At 56.9% G+C, this 26,045-nt stretch overlaps 2 protein-coding genes across 6 annotated transcripts in view; one reads left to right on the top strand and one right to left on the bottom strand.

Annotated features, from left to right (window-relative positions):
• Positions 1-19,075, top strand: part of ADAMTS14 (ADAM metallopeptidase with thrombospondin type 1 motif 14) — a 38,507-nt gene extending 19,432 nt beyond the window's left edge. For 3 of the 5 annotated variants that reach the window (XM_068950967.1, XM_068950965.1, XM_068950963.1), the window contains 16 exons: positions 4,974-5,079; positions 5,670-5,813; positions 6,264-6,396; positions 6,727-6,840; positions 8,323-8,471; positions 8,636-8,811; positions 10,145-10,278; positions 10,428-10,551; positions 11,135-11,218; positions 11,782-11,945; positions 12,678-12,843; positions 14,382-14,514; positions 14,631-14,838; positions 15,268-15,394; positions 15,583-15,693; positions 16,578-19,075. In XM_068950967.1, coding sequence (XP_068807068.1) covers positions 4,974-5,079; positions 5,670-5,813; positions 6,264-6,396; positions 6,727-6,840; positions 8,323-8,471; positions 8,636-8,811; positions 10,145-10,278; positions 10,428-10,551; positions 11,135-11,218; positions 11,782-11,945; positions 12,678-12,843; positions 14,382-14,514; positions 14,631-14,838; positions 15,268-15,394; positions 15,583-15,693; positions 16,578-16,897 — 2,393 coding nt within the window. In that variant the 3' untranslated portion in view covers positions 16,898-19,075. The remainder of the gene's footprint in view (positions 1-4,973; positions 5,080-5,669; positions 5,814-6,263; positions 6,397-6,726; positions 6,841-8,322; positions 8,472-8,635; positions 8,812-10,144; positions 10,279-10,427; positions 10,552-11,134; positions 11,219-11,781; positions 11,946-12,677; positions 12,844-14,381; positions 14,515-14,630; positions 14,839-15,267; positions 15,395-15,582; positions 15,694-16,577) is intronic. The other 2 variants (XM_068950964.1, XM_068950966.1) reach the window with 2 other exon arrangements.
• Positions 19,076-19,799: 724 nt separating this feature from the next.
• Positions 19,800-22,679, bottom strand: LOC138067871 (steroidogenic acute regulatory protein, mitochondrial-like). The gene is made up of 6 exons (XM_068951176.1): positions 22,616-22,679; positions 21,993-22,138; positions 21,498-21,656; positions 21,208-21,392; positions 21,036-21,129; positions 19,800-19,901 (listed from the first exon to the last, which is right to left on the bottom strand). Exons 1-6 carry the CDS (start codon positions 22,677-22,679, stop codon positions 19,800-19,802), a joined length of 750 nt encoding a protein of 249 aa, XP_068807277.1.
• Positions 22,680-26,045: the final 3,366 nt, after the last annotated feature.

Here is a 26,045-nt window from a genome sequence, read left to right as displayed (position 1 = left end):
CGCTACTCTCCCTCTTGGTGGGAAGGAGCCTTGAAAATTGGGATTTGCTTGTGAATTTTCCGTTGTGGTGGATACATGCCTTGTGAAATGGGCTGGGTTACCAGAGAGGGGGCCGAAGCTCCTCTCTCGCTGTTTTAACTCCCTCTGTCCCTGGAGGGAGCTGCAGGTAAATCCCATGCAAAAGGTTCCAGCCCCTCTGCTCCCTAGAGCAGGGCTTAGACCACAGGGATCCAGAGGTGTGGTGGCTCCCGTAATCCTGGAAATCCTAACTTTTTTTTTCCTCACCGTGCTCCCATGCCCTCGGGGAGCAGCTATTTTGGCAGCTCCCAGCTACCGAGGTGGTTGGTGCCGCTAAGTGGCAAAGATGAGCCCACGTCAGATGATGATGGATAAAATCAGTGGAGTAGCCCTGCTCTAGGGATGCTCGTTCCAGCTCCTTGCCTTTTTCCCTACAGATCAGGCCCCTGCTTTTCACGTGTCTCCGGAGACCTGTTTGCTTTTGGCAGAACTTGTGGCCGTCGTGTTCTTGCCTGGCTGTGTTGCATGGCCCGGTGCATGGTTGCTTCTTGCCCACCAGGAACTACCCTCTCTTTGGGCTGCTGGAATAGTAACGTTCTGCTTACTCTTGCTCCCTTTTCCCAAAATGACGTCCCTTCCCCTCCTTACCCCGCTGTTCAGCTCAGGGTTATAGCAACGAAGAGCTGGGCTGTGGTGCCTCCATATTCACAACACTTGCTGACGGGGTATGTTCGTTGGTGGTATCTAAGCTGCTCCTGGGAGGGTGGCTGTGGGAAATCCTGTCACTAGTTATGTGCCCGATGGGTGCTGGAGTTGGGGTTGAAATCTGGGTTTTGCAGTCCTCTTAGGTTGGCTGTGAAATGGCAGCCGGGCTGTTTCCCTGCTGTGCGGTGGCTGCTCCTTCATTATATCGCCCTCGGACACAGCCGGTGGCTCGCTCTGTATCGTGCTGCCTCACCTTGGCCAGTAGAACAGATGACAAGCGTCTGATGGAGCTTGGCACAGGTTAAGCCGGAGGCGTGCAATTGCGAAGCGTTGCGGTCTTGCAGGATAGCTCTCTGGTGCGAGTCCAAGCCAAGTCCTTGGGGCTTGAAAACCCTTCTCCGCGCTGGCAGCAGCCCTGCTCGCAGCATCTCTTGATGTGCATGGGAGCAGTCCTGGCCAACTCTGAGTAATTTTGGAAAGCTGATGCAATTATTGCTTTCTGAATTAGGAGAAGTTGGAAAGCGTGAAGCAGAAGGGCCACGAGGCACAGCTGAGCTGTTCTGTCCTCGCATGTGGGCTGCGAATAAAACCCTCTCTTCCAAAGAGAGCCGCCTCTGGGCAGCAGACAGGCGGGTTGTAAATTATTCACTGCTGATGTGTTAAGGCCCCGTTGAAACTGGAGCAGACTGCCATTCCCCCAGTCCCTCCGCAGCAGGTACGCAGGGAGGCCTCTGGCCCAGGCTGAAGGATGCTTCTGCCTAAATTTAATTTGTTGCCCTGTAACTACAGCTGGTTGGTCTTTGTGTGAGCCTACCAGGGTAGGCCGGCGGTCCATCTGAGAGGTCAGAGAGGCTGAAAACAAGCGTGAAATCTCCACAGAGGAGAATAATGGGCGCTTGGAGGAAACGAGGTAGTGGCTTGTGTCTTGCTCGCACAGCTGAGAACGTGTCCCTTCTCCTGCGCGCGTGTCTGGCGACCTTCTGCAGACTAATCTCATCTTTAGCAATTCGATATTTTGCAGGTAGTTACTTCTTGTCATCGTTCTCCCATGGATAACCCTTTATTGCATTCAGTTCTCACCAGGATCTTAACTATGAAATATTGGTCATCCTTAGCCAGGGTACCTTTTTGTATTCCTATCTCCCATTTCCTTGCTAGACATCAGGGGCCCCTCTGGGAGGGAATCTATCCCATAATTGTTCTAGACAAAATATTCGTGTTCTTCTCTTATAAAGAAAACTTTCCATGTCTCCTTTTTTTTTTTTTTGGTGGAACATTTATTTAAAACAAAATCTTTTGAAATGATTTACCCAGGACTCGATGCATTACTGTATAGTAAGACCCAATTATCGGATTATCTCTCTCAAGCTCTTAATTTTGGCCTGCTACCCTTTGCTTTTTCCTCTTGACTGCAGCGTCCCTTGAGCAGATGATTTGTGTGAGCTTTCGGCAGTTGCTCTCTGCTCTTTTTCTGATGATGCTTTAGTTTGTTTGTTTGAGCGAAGTCTCTTTGCTCGCTTGAATTTGGGGGGAGTATGAAATCAAACTCTTTTCCTGTTCAATGAAACTCCAAGTATAGATATCCAAAGCAGGCTACTTTGAAAAGATCCTCGACATGAGGTTTTTTTTTCCTCTGAGGTTATGTGGTATTTTGCAGGCAAAAGTGAGCTTGCCCTACGTGTAGGGAGATGCAGGTATTGAGCTCACTTTAGGCTTTTGCTCTGGAAATCGTGTTCAGCCAACTTCCACTTCAATTTATGCTGAGGCAAAAAAAAAGGATCCGTTCCTTCCCACGAAATACCCTGTGGATGTGCCCTTCAAGGGTTAGTGTCTAGGCTTGCTTCGAAAAGTTAAATTGTTATGACAAGAGAAATTTCCTTTAAAAGTTCCGGTGCAGGACGACACCCTGGAAAATCTCTGCTCAGCTGATAAGTAGAAGTATCAAGGGAAACACCACCCTGGTCCTCTCAAACGAGCAGTTTCCTCCATGTCTGTGTTGCTTAGAGATTACGCACGTGTGCAGGAGGGTTCGAAAGTGCTACCGCTGGGCCAGTTTGGGCTCCCCTCTTTCAGAAAGGGTTAGGGCACGGGTGTCGAAGATGCCGGGCTAGTGTTTGCCAGTCCTGCTGCTGCTTTTCAGCCCTGAACCTCGCGGTGCTGCTTGTTCAGCTCAAAACTTCAGAGATATCCTGCCCCTCTATCCTACCTTCTTTTTTTTTTCTTTCTGTGCCTTGGCTGACAACATATTCCAGGTGTCCAGCTGTGCAGCGACAACCTGTCCCTTGTTCCCTTGAGTGTCCGGTCTTCTCAGTATGGCCACAAAGCCAGTTATGGTTGACTTTGGAGCCTTCGTTTGGGAGGAGAGGTAGGAAAGCTTTTCATTTTGCTCCAACGTGTTTGTTGTCTTTGGCTGGCTGCCTGGTGGATTTTGCTGGTGTGCCCATGGACGTTTCCTGCCACTGTTGCAAAAACACGTGTGCGTGATCAGTCGTGAAGATGCTCCAACAGCTGGTTTTGGTAGCTGGTTTTGGTAGCAAAGGAGGGATGGGGCTGTCTGCCTGGAAAGTTGGGCTTTGAGGTTGAGTCCTGGGGATGGTGGTCCACCTTGGAAGCTCTCGGCATGTGTTCACAGCCCCTTCCTGGCCGCTGTGCCCGGAGACCGAGGCGCTTCTGGGCTGGCCTTGGAAGGAGGCTGCTTGCATTGTGAGGCCAGAGCTCCCGGACTTGCATCGTCTGAGTTTCTCTGCTAGCCCTGAGCTTGTCTGGTGGCTTCAGCTGTTCTGCAAAGGTGCTTTTCCAGCCCTACTTTTAACCCACTGTAGCCTCTGTAATGCCTGGATGGGGCTTGGAAATGTTATGGTCATCAAACTCCCCTCTTCCACGGCAGCTCAGCCGCCCTCTTGGCTCGCTGAGCTTGACTCTTAGAGCTTTCCTATCCTAAAACTCGGAATTATGCAGCATGGTCCTGCCACGCTTTCGCCAAAGCCCCTTAGGACCTGTAAGTACTTCCTTCACTAACTTCTTCCCCTTGATGCCAAAAAGGGTCTTTTTTGGAGGAAAAAATTAAAAAAGGAAAGATACATTGGAAAGTTAATTGTAGAAGGTGACAAGGAATGGATTGAATTGGACAGACAGCATGTGTGAAAAAGAAGGGGGGGGGGAAAAAGCAACAAGATGGGGGGGGGGGAAAAAGGCACATTGCTGAATCTGCTCGTGGGGAGGGGGAGGCATTCGCTGCCCCACTGCACTTCACTTGATCGAGGGGTCGTGTCCGGGGGGGGGGTGCATGGTCCTCCCCGGCTCTGTCGTGTGTGTGGGTGCCCCGAATTATCGGGGCTGGGGGGGTGTGCATGTGCGGGTGCATCGCAGAGGCCTGGCCTGGGCTAGACTGCGTTTTTTTCAAGGGGCTCTGGGCCATGAGGGACACCACTCTCTTTTATTCTCTTTTCTTTTTATTTTTTCCAAGCAACCTCTTGCAGCTGTCAGCGCAGCCAGGCCGAGTCGGGAGTACCACAGATCTAAGGGGGTGGAAAAAAAAGCAAACCTCGCGTGGTCCCCTGGGACGAAGGCTCCTTATGGCTTTGCGCTAAGATTAGCGGTGGCATCAAGAGGCAGAAAAAGCAGCTGTGCTAACCAGCGTGGCCCCAAGGGTTTGAGGCAGCGTTAGGCGTAGCCGAGGCCGGATGCAGCAGACCTCCGCACGCCTCTGCGAGCAAACCTCGCCGATGGCCCGCGGGGCCCTTGGCCGCCTTCGTGCTGGCCCGGGTGCGTTAGCACGAGGGTGTAGGAGCGCTGCTGAGCCTTTGGGCACGTCGCTGTAACATCAGCCCGCTTTCGGCACTAGGAGCCAGGATGATTTTGCCGGAGACGGAGCGCGTGCCCGCCGGCCGGCCGGCCGCCCTCCAGGCGGCCTGCAGCAGGGCTCCCGCGGCCGGAGGGATTGACGCTGGTGGAGGTCACCAGCGAGAGCCTGGTTCGCTAGGGCGACCGCCGAGTCTGCGGCCTCCGGCTGGTCGGGCCGCCCGCGTAGCGAGTGCCGAGGTACGTGTTGGAGAGGGAGCTCCGTCTCCGAGCTTCTGGCGTGCGGAAGCTCGTTCTCCTCCCTTTGCGTCTGCCCCGGGCTCCCGCGCCGGGAGCTGGCCGCGGGTCATGACGGGAACGGCTCTTGCTTGCCATATTTTACTCTTTCCAAAGGTCTTTCTCTTTTTTTTTTTTTCTCCTCTCTCTTTCCCTTCTCTTTCTTTCTCCAGGTTACGCACCGGTGACGGGGATGTGCCACCCCCTCCGCAGCTGTACCCTCAACCACGAGGACGGCTTCTCCTCGGCGTTCGTTGTCGCCCACGAGACCGGCCACGTGTAAGTCGCCCTGGGGAGAGCCGGCTGCCCCATTTGGGCTCTTTTCCTTCCTGCGGTGGCCGAGCAGCTTGGCAAGGGAGGCGTTGTCGAGGCAGGGCCCGGCTGGGCTGCGGGTAAGGTGACCGAGGCCCTGCTGCCATCGTCACGCTAGTTCATCAGTCCGCGATGAGCAGCGCTGGGATGGATGGGTCTCTTCCTCCTCCAAATTGTTTTACCTCTGCCAGCAATCAGGGCAGGACATCTGTAGTGGAGTGTGCTTTGCAAAGGGGATTTCTTAATGAACAGCTAGTAGCACTCGTGCTTTTTTTTTTTGTACATCTGAAGGGGATTCTGGATACGTAATCACTAGAATCCGATTGTTTCCTTTTGCCCTTCTCAAATGCCTCTCCGTGCCCATCCCAAACCCTGCAGCCTCGCCAGCATGGCCCCAGCATCCTCCTTAAAGCCCTGACAGGGAACCTACAGGCAGAGCTTGCCTCCTATGTTAAAGCGGAGCAAGAAGCACAGCCTAAACGCCGTCTTGAATAGATACGATGGGCTGATGTGGGGCCGAAGCCCCAGGGAAGGTGGCTCACAGGCTTTTCCAACAGGTTAGGTATGGAGCATGACGGCCAGGGCAACCGCTGCGCGGACGAGACCAGCATGGGGAGCATCATGGCGCCGCTGGTGCAGGCTGCCTTCCACCGCTACCACTGGTCCCGCTGCAGCAAGCAGGAGCTGAACCGCTACATACAGTAGGTCGATGCGAGCCGCTGACGTCCTCCGTTCGGGCGGCGTAGTAGTAGCCTGGTCAAGACAAGCGGTAGGCTAATCAAAGCTGCAGAGATCCGTGGCACGCAAGTTTGCAGAAGTTCTCTGTTGGTGGAGTGCAGACAAACGCAGATAAATCCTGAAAACTGAACAGGTTGCGGTGACAGTACCTGCTAGCGTTAAGGTGGTCCGTCTCCCGAGGAGACTGCAAACAGCAGCTGGATGCTTTTTATTCAGATACTCTGGCCAGTTGTTCTTTGGCAGCTCAGCTGGTGAGAAAACACGTTTTGCGGCAGTGGGTAGGCTTTTGCATCAGGGCCGAGAAAACCCCGATCCCTTGATATCAGGGAGGAGGGTGAAGGTAATGGAAAGAATGACGGAGGGAGCTCCTCAGCACCTGACCCTTTGCTTGCCTCCCGCTGATGTCTCTGCAGCTCCTACGATTGCCTGCTGGATGATCCCTTTGAGCACCAGTGGCCCAAGTTACCCGAACTCCCAGGGATTAATTACTCCATGGATGAGCAGTGCCGCTTTGATTTCGGCGTGGGTTACAAAACGTGCACAGCAGTGAGTACGGCCCCCGCGTTGCTTTTCCCTTGCCCGCCTCTGGCTGCAGAAGGACAAGGAAGGCTTGTGGAGCTGGCTGGTGGGGCGTACCTCACCGTTGCACGGGGAGCATGGGCGCTTACAGAGCCAACCCGGGGTCCTGGGTCCTGCAGAGCTGGCACAGGCCGCCACCCAAGCCCGGGGGCGTATCAGCACGTTGTGTGCTCGCCGGGATCCTCCACCGTCCTTCCCTCCCCTTGGGGAAGGGGTCTCCAGGGGCTAGGGAGGGCGGTGTGAATGCACGGGGGTGTCCCCGTGGATGTGACGGCCGCCCTCCTGTCTGGTTTGCAGTTCCGGACCTTCGACCCCTGCAAGCAGCTGTGGTGCAGCCACCCGGACAACCCCTACTTCTGCAAGACCAAGAAGGGGCCCCCGCTGGATGGGACCGAGTGCTCGTCGGGCAAGGTATCGCTGCACGCTGCCTCTCCCACGGTGCCTGGGTGTAGCAGGCTCTGTATGAACCACCCCCCCCCACACCCCTGCGCCGACGGGTTCACACAGCCACGTAAGGTATGGGTGCTGAGTGTTTAGGAAAGCCTTTGAGGAAGTCCTTTGTGCTAAGGAATGCTCCAAATTAGCTCGTTCAAAGTCCTTCCTTCCACTCAGCAGCCCTCTCTTGCTTGAAGAAGTGGCACTATTCCTCTTTTCCTCTCCAATTATCCAGTGCAACTGTGTTCAAACAAGGACTTTTTCTTCTGAGCCATCTGCCCTTGCTGCCCGGCTCTCGAGAGCAGCAGTGCTCCTTCTGTCACGTGGCCAGAAGAAGTGACGTCACGCATCCAGGCTCATGATGTCATGGGGTTCACTTTGGGTTTTCTTAGCATGCCCGTTATCACGGTGTGAAAGTGGGGATGCATTGGGAAAGCTGCTGGACTAAGTCAAATTTGGGTTCCCTTCAGCACGACAGCTGAAAGCTTTACTTTTTTGGAGTGATTGCCCAAAAGCATGCTGTTGAGAGAAGGTCATCTGTTTGGCAAGCTGGTAAAAGTTTTTGGGGTGAATGTCCCCCTTCCGTTTCCCTATCACTTAAGCAAATTTGCGATCAAAATTCTTTTGCCCGGAGAATGGATGTGTTCAAAGTATCCAGCGACTTTTAATAAGTTTCCATATAAATCACAGCGCTCTCACTGAAAATGCTGCCTTGTCATGTGCCCAGGACTTGAATGATCGTTTGCCAAGAGCTTCTAAAATTAGACGTTTTGAAACGTGTGCAAATGCATTACATGTAGCGCTGGCACGTGGCTCCAGATGATTGAAACATCTGGGCTGGGAAATCCTTCCTTTAGGCCCATGGTGGATGTGAGACAGCAGCAACATCAGCCTTTTCCTGCTAGCGCCCAGGGCCACCACGGTCTCCAGCGCTGATGGGTGTTTTGCCTCTCGGTGAGGGGCCATCTTTGGGGACCTTCTCTATCTGTCGCAGTGGGCACCGACGAGACAGTTTGCCTTTTCCCAGGGCTGGAGTGAAACCTTGGGATGGGGTTGACGCCGTGGGTTTGCGCTGGGGTAGCAGTGGCAACTCCAGGCCACGTGCACGTGTGGGAAGAAGCTCTGGATTTCATATAGCAAAATGCCTGCTAACTTCAGAAACGAGTAAGGAAGATCTTTCAGCTTCCTTATTACTTCAGAGAGCTGAGGAGACGTACAAAGCTCAGTATCGGGTGCAAAGACACTTGTTGTGGGCTGGGCCCGGGCCGCTCGCTGCAGCGCCAGTTGCTGGAGTTTGGATTCCTGCCACCCCCTGTGGCAGTGGGGAGAAATCCCCAGGGCCGATCCAGCGAACGATCGTGCGGTGCCGCGCGCCCCTGTGGGTGCGGGAACGCTCTCTTCCCGAGCGCTTTGGGTGAGGCAGATGTGTAGGTAACCCTCGTCTCTGCTTCCTTGCAGTGGTGCTTCAAGGGTCACTGCATCTGGAAGACCTCGGAGCAGCCTTACAGCCAGGACGGCAGCTGGAGCTCCTGGTCCAAGTTTGGCTCGTGCTCCCGGACCTGCGGGGGAGGCGTACGCTCTCGCAGCAGGAGCTGCAGCAACCCGCCGTATGTTTGCCTCGTCTTTTAGCGTGGGTAAAAAGGGGATTGGCCGAGAGCATGAGGTTCCTCGCTCTTCTCCTTGGGGCTTGGTCAGATTGGAGAGCTGAGCCATGTCGCGTTCGAACAGCGTCGCCCTGACGCCCTGCTCGCCTACGGGCTGTGTTTTGCAGTCCGGCGTATGGTGGGCGCCACTGCCCGGGAGCCACCTACGAGTACCAAGTGTGCAACCCTGAAGAGTGCCCAGGGCCCTACGAGGACTTCCGCGCCCAGCAGTGCTCCAAGCGCAACTCGTACTACACCCACCAGAGCGCCAAGCACACCTGGCTTCCCTACGAGCATCATGATGGTGAGTGAGCTGCAGCCCACCTGCAACGCGGGGACTTCATGTACCCCTCTGTGTTTGCTGTGTGGTCCCCTGTCTGCTGCCTCCCCCTTTGAGGGAGAGAGCTATGGGGAAGGTGAATTGTTTCGGCAGGTCCAAGCCAGACCCTGGCTCTTGCCTTTCTTAAAGGGTCTCTGTGCTTCTCCTGCCTGTGGCCGGTGACCAACGTTTGGGTGTTCCTTGTCTCGTGGCACAAAGGCATCTGGTTGCATGGCACAAGTATCTTGGGGTGAAGGCACAGACGAGGTCACGTGTGGGATGTGTCTTGATTGTTTTGAAGTAAACGGTAATAAATTTCTAGTGGAAGGTGCAAGTTTGGTGGCTCTCTAGCTGTAGAGCTACAGCGCTCTAGCAAGTTTTGGCTCTCTAGCTAGACCTAGAGGTATACCTCCCTCCCATATTGCCCCACCACCTTTGCTGCTTTTGGTTAGTAGGACTCTCACCCAAGAAAGCAGCGGTAGCCAAATTTTCTTCCCTCCCAGCGGAAGCTGTGCTGGTGGAAAGTGCCTCGGAAAGGAGACCGTGACTGCTGCACAGAGATTGGGCTGTAGGAAGCTCCTGAGCTGGAAAACAAGGCACAAAAGCCCTCACAAATAATTCTCTTCTGCTTGCCCTTAACTTAGAGAAACCCAGGCGTTGCTCTGATTTGTGCTGTCCCAAAGGGCAGCAGAGGAGGGCTGAGAAAATCAGCCAGTGCTGAAACCTCTCCCTGCTCCTCCTGTGTCAGCTGAAGAACTGCTCATAATCGTAAATGGAGATAAATCAGTTTGCACAAATCTTAAGTTTTTATTACCCCTTTCTGTGTACTTTGGCACACAGAAGGTTTGTTTTCCTTGGAGATGGTGCGGTGCTAACTCTGCTCTCGGATCCGTCCACATCCCATGGAGGGAAGCAGTGGGGTGATGATCTTGCCTGCCGTCCCGTGGAGCTGCAGCGGGGCGCACGCTGCTCCGTGCTGGAATCGGAGCCAGGTCCGCGTGCCTGCTTTCGTATTCCTCTTGCACGCAGCCAAACGGTTCGCGTTGCAGTGTGGGAGTAGCTTGTCCGGTTGTGCTCCTTCCATTTGCTGCCTCGTCTCACTTTCTGTAGCGTGCTGGGTGAAAGTACAGGCTCTCGAGCAGCAAGTGGACATGGTAAAACGTCCATCAGGAAGAGCCTGGACTTGAGGAATCTTCTGGCTGTGCTCAGGGGCGTGAGTTGAGAGGGGTTTTTATTTTTGATCAACCTAATGTATTTCCACCAACCTGTTTTTCCTCTTTTTCCCCCCCCTTCTCCCTTCCTGTTTGTTTCGTCTCAGATGCCCAGAAGTGTGAGCTGATCTGCCAGTCCGAGGGGACGGGGGACGTGGTGTTCATGAATCAGGTGGTTCACGACGGCACCAGGTGCAGCTACAGAGACCCGTACAGCATCTGCGTCCGGGGCGAGTGCGTGGTAAGGGGCTCGCCCTCCCCGCTGACCGGCCCTGCGCGCAGCTCTGGGGAGGGCAGGACGGGTGGCGAAGGCTGGTGGTGACGACGAGCGTGGAGCTGCCGAGCAGGGGAGACCTAACCCCGTCCTTCCCTCCCGCCCTGGGGCGACAGCACGTTGGCTGCGACAAGGAGGTCGGCTCGCTGAAGCAGGACGACAAGTGTGGCGTGTGCGGTGGGGACAACTCTCACTGCCGGACGGTGAAGGGCACGTTGGCCAAGACCCCGAAGCAGCTGGGTGAGAAGGCAATGGCGTGTGACACCTCTCTCTGCAGACCGTGGTCTGGCTCATTCTCCAACTGACCTTCGGTTGGCCAGCTCTGGGGAGCGCCACATAGGGAAAGGGGGTGCCACGGGAGACTGGCAGGTTTTGGGGGGAAGACTCCAGCCCTGGCAGCTGCAAAGCCTGAATCGTCTTAAGGGATTGCTCCCACAAACAGTAGCGAGCGCTAAAGATTGAGACGACAAAAACCCTCGTATTCTTGCAACTTCCCAGTAGGGATCCCCAGATTTGCTGTGCATCTGAATCACATCTGGTTTTTGACCCACTGCTATGGAAGAGTGGGCTGCTGACTAGTCCCAGTAAGTGGCTGCTATATTTCAGGTCTTCAGACCTGGCAGGAGAGCGGAGCAATCAAAGCAGAGCTCATCCGGCTCTGAGAGCTGGAGGGACGGGGAGCACCCCGGAGCCACCTCCATCCCACTGCAGCACCCCAAAGAGGTGGTGTCTGGGTGCAGCACACGCCACTGCTCTGCTGTTTGTTTTCCTGAAGCTTGCTCTTTCCTTCCATCCCTCCTTTCTCTCCCCCTCTCTCTTTCAGTAGGCATCTCGAAGATGTTTGAGATTCCTGCTGGGGCGAGGCACGTCCAGATAGAAGAGATGGAGCCAGCGTCCCACAGCATCGGTGAGTCCTGAGCTGTTGTGGGGGCTGAGAGGCGCGCAGATTGGTTTTGCTGGGTGCTACTTCCACACAGAAACCTTGAGCTTTCTTAAAAGTTGCATGAGCCACCCTTTCAGAGGAGGCAGGAAATGCAGGGAGCTCATCGCACCTGGAGGGTGGTAATCGAGAGCAAAAGGCTATTTTAATGCCCAGCTCCTGCTTGAGCGAAACGAGTAGATCTGGGCCTCTCTTCCTGGGCGAAGTCGGTCCTTTCCTGCCTCACGAAATCTTCTGGCATTCTGGCCAGCCCAGTATAGCCGTTGGTCCGTCCTGAGGACCACAATAGCAGGGGGGGCATATGCGGGAGTGTGCAAGGGGGGATGTCCGGGGTTAGTGTGCTGGACACGTCGGTCAAGACCGTCCGCTTAGAGGAGCTTCAGAGACTTGTGCTCCGCCGGGAATATTCTCACCTCGAAGCCCCGTTCTGACAAACCCTGCTGGGAGGACCTTGTCTGGGGCATTGCGCTGTCCTTCGAAGGCAGTGGCCAGAAGAAATGACTTTATAAATACCTACTTCTTTTCTCCAGCTGTTAAGAATCAAGCCACAGGGGACTTCATCCTTAATGCCAAGGGCAAAGAGGCCAAAAGCAAAGTGTTCATCGGGATGGGCTTAGAATGGGAATACGCTGTTGAAAATGGCAAGGAAAGCTTGAAAACCAGCGGCCCTCTGCACGAAGCCATCAGCGTTTTGGTGAGTCCTGCCGACGCGTCCCCTGGGAGAGCCTGGGCGACCGTCGCGCAGCGATGCGGAGAAGGAGGACGGTCTGGGACGGGACGCAGGAGGCGATGGAAGAATTTTACAGAGAAAGGGTATAGGGCGTGTCACTAAAAACTGTCACTTGAGCTCAGCTAGCTCATTTCGCTATCAACTGAGCACAAGAATAGCGTAAGGGTGCTTTGCTCAGGTGTTTGTCCCTGAGTTAGAGATCAGATCCTCTGGGTAATCCAGGGAAGGTTAGCTCTGAGCTCCCGTCCCCATCCCCGCGACCGGCGTTTGCTTTCGGCGCAGAATGTGGTTCTGCAGGTCGGGGCAGAGGCCAGGGGCATGCAAGCCAAGGCTGGAGTTTGAGAAGGAAAGCACTGCCCAAACGTGCAACTGGAGAGGTACGTTCCCCCGGGGTAGGCTGTGAGTGCTCGTGGCCCAACTAATCCTGTTGGAGATAATAAAGGGTTTGGACTGGCCTGAGATTTCTGGATTTGAAATGGGTATTTACTCTCTCTCTCTTACTGCTGTCACTTGTTAAATTTCACTCCTGTGAAACTCTTGTATTTTTAGTTTCTCCTGCTCTTTATGTTCTGTGTACAGTACCACGCTGGCCTTGTTCATTGCTTTGTCTCTGATTCTCTCCTCCTTTCTCCCTTCCCATGGTCTCCTTCCCTTCCCCTCTTTGCTCCACTTCGATCGTCCTTTCTCTGCCTCCAGGTCGTCCCTCAGGAGGAGGAGGCGAAGAGCAGCCTGATGTACAGGTACATCATCCACGAGGACCTGCTGCCCATGATTGGAAACAACAACGTCCTGCTGGAAGAGATGGATTCCTACGAGTGGGCCCTCAAGAGCTGGTCTCAGTGCTCGAAGGCGTGCGGAGGAGGTACTTCCCCCTTCTTTGTAGCAGGCTGCAACATGTACTTGGGAGGTTGCTTGGCTTTGTTAGACAGGGCATGAGTCCTTTTGGAGATCTCTGGCTTGGTAACCTGCAGATGCTCTTTTAAGCTGATTATCTGCTCCTTGACAAATTTGCAAGGCTTCAGAGCTAGTTTGTCAGAGGAGAACATCCAGCTTCCTTCGGTACTGCTTGGAGGCCCAGCTTTCTTCCCCAAACCTGATGGGGTGATACATCTGTTCTTGGCACTTCTGTTAATCTACCATATGGAAATATGAGTGTTAAAACTTATTATTAGAGCGGTTTAGGTGTGCAAGGTGAGTGTTTTAGCCAGATTTCCTATGGAAAGAGGCTTATATGATCATGTGTGTGCATGCTTTTGTCTGTCCATCCATGTGTCTGCAATCATTTTTGAACCCATTGGCTGATTTTAACCCACTCTGAGCCAAGGAGTAGTGGTGCTGAAGATGACTCAGTTCTGAAAACTTGCATGGAAAGCGGTGCCCACGTAGAGCAGACACGCCAGGCGTTGCTGTGATTGGAGGTCAGGTAGCGCACGTGAGCTCATGGGTATGTTATACGCAGCGGGGTCACTGCTGGATTACTCCCTCTGGTAAAGAGTTATGCTGAGAGAGGAAGCACGTGTGCCTGCATGCTGCTGCTGGGGTGTTTGCTAGTGAAAGCCTTGCCTGGAGATGACCAGTTGGACGCAGCTTTGCAGTTGGCCCTGCTCTGAGCAAGGGCCTGGGCCAGAGACCTCCAGAGGTTGCTTCTAACTTAACTGACTCTGAAATGATAGATGAGACCTCGCGCTTTCACCTCGCACCAGACAGCTCGCGACTTGCTTTCCAAGGCTGGTGAAAGTGTAGCGTAGAACAAGCAAACTTTAGCTCTGTGGAAAGAGCGCTGAAATAAATGAGAAGGTTTTAATAGGCTGTGCAGATCCACTGGCTCCAGCTTGCTCTCCTTTCCACGTAACTGCAGGCGTAGATGTTGGAAGACTTCAGGACCTGCGGAGATGGAAACCGAGCCCTTGCTCGTTCCACTGACCCGATGTGGCAGGGCCGCCCTGCAGGGTGACGGGCGGTTCATGCGTCGCGCTAGCCTGGCCCCGACCTGGTCCGTTCCCAAGCAAGAGCAGTTCCTTTGGCAAATTGTAGCAGTTTTGGCCGTGCTTGTGATGTGGCTTTTTTTCCTCCATCTGGAAAACCGAAGCTGAGTTCGTAGCTCATTAAAAGCTCGTAGCGCTGCGGCGGCTGTGTCTCCATCAGGCGCTCCGTGGGAGCACCCCTCGGTCCGTGCTCCCTGCTTGAGCAGCCGCTATCTCGGCCTGGGGTTTTGGCAGAGCGTTTTTGGGGGGTGGAGAGGGGGGAGAAAGTTGGGGAGCTGAGCCCGCTTGGCCCTGGCGGCCCCTTGCTGTGTTGGCGTGCCCTGGAGCAGCCTGGCACCCGAGAGCTGGTGGGGCGCAGGAGGAGCTGGAGGACGGGGCGCCCGGATGACCCCCCCTCTGCTCCCCCCCCCCCCAGGCATCCAGTACACCAAGTACGGCTGTCGGAGGAAAAGCGACAACCGGATGGTGCACAGGAACTTCTGCGACAACGGCAAGAAGCCGAAGCCGATCCGGCGGCGGTGTAACCTGCACGAGTGCTCCCAGCCGGCGTAAGTCCTCCTCGGCCGGCCAGCCGTTCCCCAGCGTGGCCGCCCGTGCCGGAGCTCGCCTAGGACGACTTCTCCTTGCCCGCCGCTAACCTGTTGCTGCTTTTAAACCTTTGCAGCTGGGTGGCCGAGGAGTGGGGCGCCTGCAGCAAAACCTGCGGCAAGCTGGGGCTGCAGGTGCGGGCCGTGCAGTGCGTGCAGCACCTGCACAACGGCACCAACCGCACCGTGCACGCCAAGTACTGCAGCGGGGAGCGGCCGGAGACCCGCAGGCCCTGCAGCCGCCTGCCCTGCCCGGCCCAGTGGCGGACGGGCGCCTGGTCGCAGGTGAGCTGCCCGCGGAGAGCGCCGGACCCTGTCTGCCGCGCGTGGGGATGGAATAAGCGGGCAAGAGGCAGGCAGGTTTTCGATGCGGTTTCTGAGAACGTGAGCTCTTCCGGCGGAGGAAGACGGGTGCTAGCAGCCCACCGAGGAGAGCGCGGGAGGAAGGGAGAGCAGGACGCACCCGCGGAGCGCGCAAACGCTCGGCGCCTCGTTCGTTCGGGAGGCGGCGAGAAGGCAGGCGCCCGCGCGCTCTGCGGAAGTCCGCCCCGGAAAAAGGAGCGGGAGCAGCTCCCGCTTGGAAGGCTGAGCTGTCTGCGGCCCGGGAAGCTCCCGCGCTCTGGGGCGTCTCGGCCGGCTCTTGTGGTTGTTTTTGGTTTTTTTTCAATTTTTTCTCTCTTTTCCCCCCTCGCCGGCGGCCGTTGTCGGGCGCAGTGCTCGGCGAGCTGCGGCGAAGGCATCCAGCAGCGGCAGGTGGTGTGCAAAGGCAGCGACGGCGGCGGGCAGTGCGAGGGCGAGAAGCCGGAGGCCGTGCAGGTCTGCCGCGCGGCCGGCTGCCCAGGTGAGAGGAGGCGGCGCGCCGGGCCAAGCGGACGTTGCGTCGGGGCGCGGTTTTTACGGCGATCCCTCTAAAAGCCTCTTTTAAAAAAAAAAAAAAAAAATCCCTTCCAAGGTGTTTTCGGTGCCCCAAATATCGGTGGCTTTTGCGCGTTGTCCTTGGCTCCTGCCCTGACGCGGCTCTCTCTGCAGGGAAGCTCTCCAGCATCACGGCCAACGCCGACACCAGCGACCACGTGACGCCCAAAGTGCAGTGGGTGCCCCAGGATGGACCCAAAAATCCCGTGAACAAGATCTCCTCGAGTAAGTCTTCCTGTTGACTCTCTTGGCCTTCCTTGGTGGGAGCCCGTATGCTCGGGGAAAGGGTTTGGACCGAGGGTTTGGAGACCGTCTCCGTGGCCCTTGTCCTCGTGCCTCTCTGATGGGGAGGTGACTTAAGAGCAGGTCCGAATTTCTCGGGGGGGGAAGTTGAAAAGCTGATGTCCCATAACAGAGAGCACCAGGGAAGAGGTGTAACCCGAGTCCCTTTTCGGGGCTGGGACCTGCCCTGCCTCTCCCTGGTGCGGTCAGCGTGATGGCCAAGGGGTTCAAAGGAAGGCTACGTCCAGCACCGCCGAGTGACTTCAGGGCGGCAGTGAATTTCACCCTCCGCTGATCGGTGCCGTCTGCCTCTCTGATGCAAACCCTGACGCTCGGTTGCCATCTCGTGGAGTTGGGGATCTCCTGCGGTCTCCTCCCTCTGCCTTCTGCTAGAAATCAGACGTTTCCTTCTCAAGTTGATACTCCCAAACGCCACCGACTTGAATAACGCCCTCGGCTAGCCGTGGAGGTCCGGGCTGGGATGCCTTTGCTCAGCAAGAAGGCTGGGGGCTGCAGCCTGCACTCGTTTCACCTCCTGATTTTTATGCCGTTTCCTTTCCACCTCGGCTCTTCTGCAGCCTCCTGCGTTTACCCCCGCTGGGGTCTGGCTTTTGGGGCGCGACGCCTCGTGGCCCGCTCTTTGCAATGCTCGTTTGGAGAGTCCCGTACTCCGCGTTTTCCCCTCGCGCGCAGAAGCCAGGAGCGTTTCGGCTTACGCGCCGTGGTCTTTTCTCAGCTCCCTCATCCCCCCCGCTCCATCCATGCAAGCGCTGCCAAAATGCCCGTGGCTGACGCTCGCTCTCTGCTTTGCTCCTGTCCCTCTCCAGAGGAGCCCTGCCTCGGGGACAAGTCCATCTTCTGCCAGATGGAAGTCCTGGCCCGGTACTGCTCCATCCCCGGCTACAACAAGCTCTGCTGCGAATCCTGCGGCAAGAAAACCTCCACGGCCAGCTCGCCCGCCGGCACGGACCCGAGCGGCCCCGAGGACGCGGCCTCTCCCAGCCCCGCTCCGCCGCTCTCCTTGCCCGCCACGGCCCGGACCTCCGCGCGGAGGGTCCCGGCTGCCACCGGCTCCCCGGGACCTCGGGCCGCCGGCGCGGACCCGTCCCCGCCGCCGCTTCGGACCGCCGCGCCGCCGGCCACATGAAGCCTTCTGCCACCCGCGTCCTCCCTCTCTCTTTCTCTCTCCCTTTTTTTTTCTTGTTCTTGCCCCCGCTTTTCCCCCGGCGACGGTTTTCGCGGGCAGAGCGGCTGCGTTCCCCAGCTGCCCTTCGGAAACCTGTGATTTTATTTTTTAGTTTCTTGGAAACGAACTGGCTCGCCCTGAAAGTTCCCGGGAAAGCGGCTGGCTTGCTTGTGATTATTGTTGTTGTTATTATTTTTTTCCCCCCTTTCCCAGCTGTGGCACTTTTTAAAATTTTTTTTTTTTAATTTCTATTTTTATTTTATTTGGACAGCGCCACGGAAAAAGGTCAAAAGGAACAAAAAGCGACAGGCGCTTGGCTGCGACCAACCCGCCGGCGGGAGCGCACAGCCGCTGGGACAGGGCTCTTACCTCAATGGGTGGCTTGAACTGACGGGTCTCTTCCCCCCCCCCCCCCCCCCCCCCCGCCTCCCACCACCAAGGTGCTACACGATGGGGTGGTTGTTCTTGCTCTTCCCTCACCTCCCTCCTTCCTCCCCCAAGCAATAACGCAAAACGCAACAGAAAGGATCTCGGCCCTGCGGTCCAGCCCTCGCCCGGCCACCGCTCCGCGTGGATGCCGCCGTGAGCCAGCTGGGGCTGGAGGCTTCAGGGTGGGGGAGAAGAAAATAATTGGGCCAGCCAAGCAGAGGACAGTGTCGGAAGATGCCCGCGCTGCTGCTCCCCGTTGGAGCAGGGAGCCTGGAGAACGTGGCTGAGGGGAGCCCAAAGGACCAAAGCGGCGGACTGGCGTCTCTCCGGCGTTGCGTGGTGAGGACGGAGGTGACCTGGGTGCCGCCTGCGTGTTGCTGTCGTGTCAGTAGACGGTGCCCGATATGCCCGGGGTGTGCATGCCTGAGTCCGTAGGTGCACTCGAATGAGCTCTGCCTGCCCTCGCTGCCCCACGTCCCTGAGCTCCTCTCCGGAGCGGTGACTGAGCTAGCGGAGATGTTCGTGTTGGGTATCGGTTTCCGGTTGTGTTGTGCGTTGCAGCAAGGCGCGTTGGGCCGAGGGCTTCAAGGGCTCCTTCTGGGCCCCTTGATGAGATGTATCCTGGCTTGAGGAAAGGTGCCGCTCGCAGCGGTCGGTGATGTTAGTGGAGCTGGCCATCATCTCCACGGCGCTCCAGGGTCCTTGCCTCTCTCCAGCTCGCAAACCTCTCTCCTGAGGCTTGTTATGTGAGGACCAGCTGTAACGCGAGCAGTAAGAACATGATCAGAGGCCACCAACGCGTTTTAGAAATGCCTGTCGTGCCGCGGTGGCTTTGCAGCCTCTGCCGCTCTTGGTCGCCTTTGAACTAGCGTCACGTTGCAGCGTCCCCAGTCCCACCACCCTGACTGCCGTACTCTTGTTCTACCTGCTGCGTAGCTCTTTGCCGGGTGTCTCTAGGGTATCAACGTGTTTCAGGGCCAAAGGGGGGAGACAAACGTGCCAGGAACACGACTACAGGGGCTAGAGCAAGCCAGACTGGTGAAGCTGCTTGGTTTTGGCTTCAAGAAAAGTAGCAGGAAGGGGTTGTGCGAGCGGTTGCAAAGGCAGGAGAGAGGAAGGTTGGTCTGGGACAGCTGGAAGCAGCCGATCTGCTTTCTTGTCGCGTGGGAAGGGTAAAGCCATCACGTAACGTTGTGCCCGGCACTGTACGTTTGTTTGCACAGCACTTTAGAAGGGCCACATCCCGTGTGTTTCGCTTGGTTGTAGGCCATCTGCCCGCCCCGGGAGCGGGCAGGAGGGCTCGGACGGAGAGAGGCAGGGCTCGGCGCGTGAACGGGGAGGGGAGCGGGGCCGGCGCGCGGGTTGGCCAAATCTTTAGCAGGGCCAGGGTGTCAGCTGCGGCAGGGGGACACCCCCCCACCTTGGGAAAAAAAAAAAAAAAACAACTTTCCAAAAATTAGCAGGCGGCCCTGGCGCCGGGGTTGCTCTCGCCCGCGCGCTCAGCCGCAGCCTGCTCCGGGGCCGGCCGGGCGCACGGCGTCGTTCCCGCGATGTGACCTCGTCCAGTGTTACCGTGTATAAAGTCTTGTACATACGAGATTCAGAGCTTTTTTTAATTTTTAATATTTATTAATTTTGTTGGTTTTTTTTGGAACTCTAACAATGTAAAAAAAAAAAAGTAAAATAAAATAAAATCCACACCAAACTCTCTCTCTCTTTCTATATATATTTTTTGGTGTGTGGGAGGGGGCAACATACCATAAGAAGATGGTGTAACCTGTGTGTGGTTAGTGAAGGGGGGGGACAAACCTTGGGGTGCCGCGTCCTTTGGGCTCTGTGCTTCCCTCCCCGTCCGGCTGAGGGAAAGACAAGGAAGCGGGGAAGGAGCAGAGCTCCACCGCCCTCCGCGCGGCCCGGTTACAAGGTACCGGCGGCTTATTTTCTTCCAACCCAAAGGCTCCTGTTTATCAGCCAGCGTCGCACACAGCTCTTTTAATGTGATTTTGTTTTTTCCTTTTTCCTTCCCCCAAATGAACGAGACGAAGACCTAGCAAGGTTGCATCAAGGCAATCGAAGGAGTTGCGATGCAAAAAAAATGCACCTTGGCCCCTCGCGGCACGACTGTAGTGGCCTGTGCCCGCTTTGGCTGCATGCGCTGCTAGGGGCATAGGAGTAAATGTATAGAGAGAGGGGTATATACATGCAACCCTGCATAAATACAGGCTTTAGCCATTCCAAGAATAAATAAAGGGGTGCAGGGCCACGGGGAGCCCGCCGGCTAATAAATAAAGCCAGCGGTGCAAACGGGCTGGAGGTGAGGGGAGCGACGGGGAAGGGTCGGGGGCGCCTCGCGCAGCCCCGGGCCCGGCGTTGGGGGGGACGAGCGCGGCGGCGGCCCCGGGAGCGGGTTCTCTCGCGGGGGGCCGGCGGCGGCTCAGGGGCGCGCTGCAGCCGAGAGGCGCCGGCGGAGGTGGCCGATGAAGTCGGCTTGGCACTGCGGCAGGACGCGGCGGAGGACGGACGCGGGGATCCAGCCCTTTGAGAACGTAGCATCAAGCGGGGGGGTTAGGGGGAGCTCGGGCTGGTTCGCGGTGAGTTGGAAAAGAGGGGGAAAAAAGAAAAAGGAGGAGGGGAGAAGAGGAGAGGGAAGAAGGAATAAAAGGAGGAAAAGGGAGGGAAGGAAAAAGGAAGGAAGGAAATGGAGGGAAGGAAAAAGAAAAAGAGGAAAAGAAGAGGAAAAAAGAGAAGAGAAAAAAGAAAGGAAAAACAAAAGAGGGAAGGAAAAAGAAAAGAGGGAAGGAAAAACAAGAGGGAAAGAAAAGAAGAGGGAAAAAAGGGAAAAGAAAAGGAGGAAAAAGAGAAAAGAGGAAAAAAGAAAGGAGGGAAAAGGAGGAAAAAGAGAAGAGAGGAAAAGAAAGGAGGGAAAAGGAGGAAAAAGAGAAGAGAGGAAAAGAAAGGAGGGAAAAGGAGGAAAAAGAGAAGAGAGGAAAAGAAAGGAGGGAAAAGGAGGAAAAAGAGAAGAGAGGAAAAGAAAGGGAAAAGGAGGAAAAAGAGAGAAAAGAGGAGGGAAAAAGAGGGAAAAGGAGGAAAGAAAAGGAAAAGGAGGAAAGAGAAAAGAAAAAAAGGAGGGAAAAGAGGAAAGAGTAGGAAAAAGAAAAGAGGAAAAGAGAAGAGAGGAAAAAAGAAAGAGAGGAAAAGAGAAAGGAGGAAAGAGAAAAGAGGGAAAAAAGAAAGGGAAAAGGAGGAAAAAGAGAAAAGGAAAAAAGAAAGGAGGGAAAAGGAGGAAAAAGAGGAAAGAGGAAAAAAGGGAAAAGGAGGAAAGAGTAAAGGAAAAGGAGGAAAGAGAAAAGAAAAAGAGGGAAAAGAGGAAAGAGGAGGAAAAAGAAAAGAGGAAAAGAGAAGAGAGGAAAAAAGAAAGGAAAAGAGAAAGGAGGAAAAAGAGAAAAGAAAAAAGAAAGGAGGGAAAAGAAGGAAAAAAAAGGAAAAAAGAAAGGAGGAAAAAGGAGGAAAGAGAAAAGGAAAAAAGAAAGGAGGGAAAAGGAGGAAAGAGAAAAGAGGAAAAAAAAGGAGGAGGGAAAAGAGGAAAGAGGAGGAAAAAGAAAAGAGGAAAAGGGGAGAGAAGAGAGAGGAGGAGGGCAGCAGAGGAACCGCGGGCCAGCGAGCGACTTGCCTTGAGGTCCACGCAGAGGAGCCAGGTGAAGCGGGTCCGGCCGGGGTCGCCGGGCAGTGGCTGCAGGACGATGCAGCTCAGCCTGGCCTCGGCCCTGCCGGCGGGATGCGCCGTCAGCCTGCGCCCCGGACCCCCCCCTCCGGACCCCCCCCCGGGACAGGCCAGCCCTTACCTGACGCAGCCGCGGCGCGGGGGCGGCCGCTGGCCGCCGCTGGCCGTGCCCACCAGGTAGCGGGCGGCCCCGGCCGCGCCGCGGTGCCGCACGCTGACGAAGTCCCGCGGCCCCGCCAGCCGCCCGGCGCCCCGAGCCGTCACCTCGTGCGTCAGCAGCGTGTCCTGCCCCACGCGCCGCAGCACCTGCCGGGCCCCCCACCCAAAAAAAAAAAAAAACCACCTCTTTGGGGTCATGCATGGCTGGACCCCCCCCCCTCCCGCCGCCCGCCACCCCGGCATCGCGCCTACCTTGACGTGGCTGAGGGCCGGGTACCACTCGGGCATGCGCTCGATGTCCTCGAAGAGCTCGCGCTGCAGCCGGGCCGCCGGCACGCTCAGGACCGCCTCGGCCCGAAACACCCTGCCCAGCCCCGGCAGGGCCGCGCTCGACACCGCGGCGCCCGCGTCCTGCGAGAGCCCGGCTGAAGGCACCGCTCCCCTCCGCCTCGCCAGCCCCGCTGCGGCTCAACCCCATCCCCAACTCCCCCCCCCCCCTTTTTTTTTTTTTTTCTGTTGTTGTTTTAAATTCGCTTTCGAGTAAAACCTCCGCGCTGCAGTCGCCGCTTGCAGGCGTCCCGCGGGCTAAACGAAATAATTCGGCTGAGCTTTTGGATTGCCTGCTCTTGTCACCAAAAGGAATAAGAGGAGCAAACTCTGTGCCCCCCCCTCCCCCAAATAACGTCTCGACCCTGGATTTGTGCCTGGCTCGGAGCAGCAAAGGCAACAGGTTTTGGGGGCTTTTACCAGCATAGTTTCTGCCTGCCAGCTGTCGTGCTGCTGCAAGATGCCCAGCGCCCTGCGCAGGGCCCTTTCTCCTTGGCTGACGTAGGACAGGTCCAGGCTGGAGAGCTGCCCGGGGCCCAGGTCGCCTTCAGCGGTTGGGCGCGCGCCTGTAGGAGCAAGCGCACGGGCACGTCAATGTGGAAAGCTCCCCCCCCCCCCCCGGCTTCACATCCCTGCAGATGCTCGTGGCTGCGGGGCCGGGAAGCCCAAATCTCGATGTGAGCCGAGGAGGGGGATCAGGCACGGCGGCCGGGCGCCGAAACGCTGAGAAGCGCCCGTAACCTTTGCTGGAAGCTGATTTAATTTGTGCGCCCCCCCCCCCCCAACCCTGCAGCGCCCCTGCCCGCGCTGTTGGCCCCGAGTAGAGGGGACGGTTTTGAAGCTACCCGAGAGGCGGCGAGACCTGCTGAGCGGGGCGGCCAGCAGGGCGTCCCGCATCCTGCACCGGAGCATCTCGACGCCGGTCCTCGCGCGTCCTTCCGCGCCGCTGTCTGCGGGCCTGGGGAGGGGGGGGGAGAGAGGGAGAGCCCAGGCGTAGCCTCGGCGTGCCTTGCAGGGCGCCGCTTTCGGCGAGCCGGGCTTACCGGGCAGGCCGCGCAGGTGGTCGTGCGCGATGCCGCAGCACAGCTTGACGGTGGCCCGCAGCATGGCTCCGAGCGGGGCTGCCTCTCGCCTCCCCCCCCCGCCTTTATAGCCGCCCCCGAAGGCCAACACCTGATGATAGGGGCCGGCGCTGCTAGATAGCAGCTGGGAAGGAGGCGCGCTCAAGGACGAGGCACGCCAAAGGAGGGGGCCGGCGGGAGAGGCCGCCCCGCGGCGGGGGCGCGCGCCGCGCCGTCCCCGGCCTCGATGAGCCCCCCCCTCGGCTTCCAAGGCACCCCAAGGTGGGGACGGCTGGGGGGGGGGGCTCGCTGCGGGCTCCCCTCTCGCTCAGTAAACCGCCTGCAGACCTCTGTTGCTCACGCAAAGGCTCTTCCACCCACAGCGACCCGCTGGGTCAGATGCTGCTGTTGCGCTTAGTGTCACGACGGCTAATTTCAGCTTGAGCCGCCGAGCCGTCAGCTGCCTCAGTTGGCCTCAGTTTTGGCTTTGAAAGGGAACGGCGGGAGCTTGCAGTCAGTTACGGTTATGGCCAGCGGGTTTCTTGCCGCACTGGGACCGGCCCCTCTTCTGCAGCTGCTGTTGGAGCACGGCGCGCCCACGGCTGCCGGTTGCCCCCAGACCCCGGTCCCTCGCAGCACCAGGGCAATCGCAGCCGTAGCGGGGACGGTCCGATGGACCTACGTCCCATTGCATGCTGTTTTAACGTGCTAAGGGAAGGGGGGGGAGTAGCAAGGGAGGTGCCTCTATACGTCTTTCAGCCATGGAATAACAGTGGCAGAGAGTAATCGAACAGGTAGGAAGGGCAATGGTAGGAAATGACTGTTTTCACCCAAAGAAAATTGGTGGAGATAAATACAATTATTGGCTCTCTCTGTCTCGTCACGGCTGGTTGCTTTGAGTGGATGTGAGTTCCCAGAAGCAGCTTCTAACCTAACTGGTGGCCCTTGCAGATGGCCCAGGGTGTCCCAGGGGCTGAGAAAGTCAACACGCTATGCCTATATGGGGGAGAGCGCCCAAGCAGGAAGCTGGCCCAGATGTTGCCCTTGATACACTTGTCCCACGTGGAAGCTGGGGCCCCAGATGTCTCCCCAAACACCTTCTGCAAGCACTGCATCACGTCACCATGCTCTGAGAGGCGAGGAGGCAGCGGGGTGGCGGGGGGTGAACAGTCCCATAGGAAAGCTGGTGCTTCCTTGCAAGCTGCTCGTCTGGCTAAAACCCAGCTGTTACCAGACACACTCGACCTGTTCAAACCAAGGCACTTTTCGAAGCCTTCAGTGGTGGTTGCATCCTGTGCTGAGTGGATGGGAGCTGATCCCAAGTAGCTCCCTCAGGTTACTGGATTAGCTAACATCAGACTCGGGAGCATCTTTCCTTATGTCATCCACAAGTCCCACGGCCCTTTGTAAGCCTTTCTCCTCTGCCAGGGCAGATGAATGCCTACGTGGGTGTTCAACCATAGCCCAGAAGCTTGGGCTGTCTCCAAAGCTGCTTGGCCTCTCTGTTTCTCCTCTGATTGAAATGTCCTCTCTCTGGACTGTAATATCACCTCGGATCGTCAAAAATGCATTGCCTTTTTCAGTAAAGCGTTCGGAGTGGCAGGGGACCCTGGTGGGGCACGTGGCAGAAGCTTTGCAGACAGAACTGAGCACGCACACACTGCCCCGGAGGGTTTTTAACACGGTCCTGGGGCCTGGCCACCTCAGCTCACCCAGTTCCCATGCTCCCTCCCTGGCTCGTCCATCAGCTCTGGCCCTCAGCTTTCCCCTCCAGGCTCTTGCGTTGGGGATAACCTCCCTCCACAGCCGCTCGCGCAGCTGTGCCCAGCTGCAGCTGAGCGACGTTTGCACGTGCTCCCAGATTGCTGGGTGGGTTATGAAGAGCTAACCTTCAGCTGGTGCTTCCCCAGAAGAGCTGCTCTGCTTGTGTCCTTCTTCTTCCTCTTCTCTCCCAGCATGCTGCTGTACTTCTGACCTGCTCTGGGGTGACTTCTTCCACCACGGCTAACCCAGGTGAATACCTGTGGACACATCCCACCTGCAGGAAGGGCTGACAGGCGTGCATGTCTTGTATGCACAGCCCAAAGCACTTGCATGCTTTGCAGCCATGGTTTTGGGGCCTGTTGTAGCCTGTCTCTGTTTGTACGGTAGATTTGATATTGCCAGGAAACTGCATTCAGTGCTGGGTTTCACTCTTTGGTGAGTTACAAGCCCCTTCTCTCAGTCCTGGGGGTCTTGGGGTCTGCAGAGTCTCTGAGGCTCAGCAATTAGAAAATCCTGTGTTCCTGCTAGGCTGCTCTCCTTCTGCAAGCTGCCCAGGAGCAGAGGATAAGAGAATGAAGCCTGATGCTACAGACATGTGCCTCTGCTACCTCCCTGAGAGGGCCTATTCCCCTGGAGGAGGGTCTCTCCTCTCGCACACAGTCCCATCGCTTTTGTGCACTCTTGCCTGTGTTAGTTCTGTCTCTGCACAAAGTTGCAGCAGGCATGCAGATAATGTTTTATCACCCCCCACCCCGATGACCGTTGCCCATATGTTCTCCTGAGAGCTGTACCAGGGGTACAGGGGTAGAATGACCTATAGGAGAAAAAAAAATTAAAAAGTTGTCTATGGTGGCAAACCTGAAGGCCCAGAGAGTGTTGCATGGCCACCTGGAGATCTCAGTTCAGACCCACTTGCCCCCTTCCCCAGATAGGGCAGCTCCAGGTGAGGAGGGACAAGGCAGAAGAGTGGTCCTCCTCCCCATCCTGCTCTCCACCAGCCTATCTGGGGTGCTGCTTCTTGCAGGCATCTCCCAGACTGTGATGTGCTGGAGCAGGCTTGGCTTTTGGAGGACCCACCTACCAGAGCACTGGGTACCAGCTCAGTGCCTGGTCCCGTTCCTAAAGGAGGAAGGTGGCTGCTCTGGGCTCAGGCTGTGGCTGCACGGGACGGGTTTGGCTCTGCTGGCGGTGAGCTGCCCGGCATGACTGTGGCCTGATCCCTCACCCCTGCTGCCCCCACGGGTGCTGGCCGTGGCAGCAGCACAAATTTGGGGGTGACACGTCCCCCCGCGTCTGGCAGCAGCCGCTGGAGGTCACTGCTGATCCGCAGCTCCGAGGTGCAGAGCCAGCCAGCGAGGCTGCTCCGGCCCCCGCGAAGCCTGTGGGGTCGTTCCTGGCCCCGCTAGAAAAGGGGTCTGGCGCCCTCGACCCGCCCTGACCATCGCTGTCCTTTGCTCCAGAGGAAAGGACGCTGTCAGGTCCTATTGCACAGCTCGGTTTTGGGAGATGGGCTCTGGGGATAGCCTGAGCTCCCGAGGAAACACAAACGTGAAATGCAGAGCGTGTAGCTGACGCTTCGGGAAGCAACGCCAGGATTTCGGCAGTGAGTTCTCCCCTCCTTCTTCTTGGCTAATAGTCCACTAGGAGT

The sequence above is a fragment of the Struthio camelus genome, chromosome 7 (genome assembly GCF_040807025.1).
Source record: "Struthio camelus isolate bStrCam1 chromosome 7, bStrCam1.hap1, whole genome shotgun sequence".
NCBI classification, from domain to species: Eukaryota; Metazoa; Chordata; class Aves; order Struthioniformes; family Struthionidae; genus Struthio; species Struthio camelus.
Note: the sequence above shows the minus strand (reverse complement) of the source record. Positions and strands in the feature narration are given on the sequence as shown.

Bases quoted from the DNA above. Each gene is read 5' to 3' on its own strand.
- LOC138067871 (XM_068951176.1), bottom strand. From the start codon at position 22,679: ATGCTGCGGGCCACCGTCAAGCTGTGCTGCGGCATCGCGCACGACCAC. The intron at 22,139-22,615 runs GTAAGCCCGGCT...TTGCTCCTACAG, and splicing joins CCACCTGCGCGGCCTGCCCG to GCGCGCGCCCAACCGCTGAA. The intron at 21,393-21,497 runs GTAGGCGCGATG...GGGGCCCGGCAG, and splicing joins CGGCCCTCAGCCACGTCAAG to GTGCTGCGGCGCGTGGGGCA.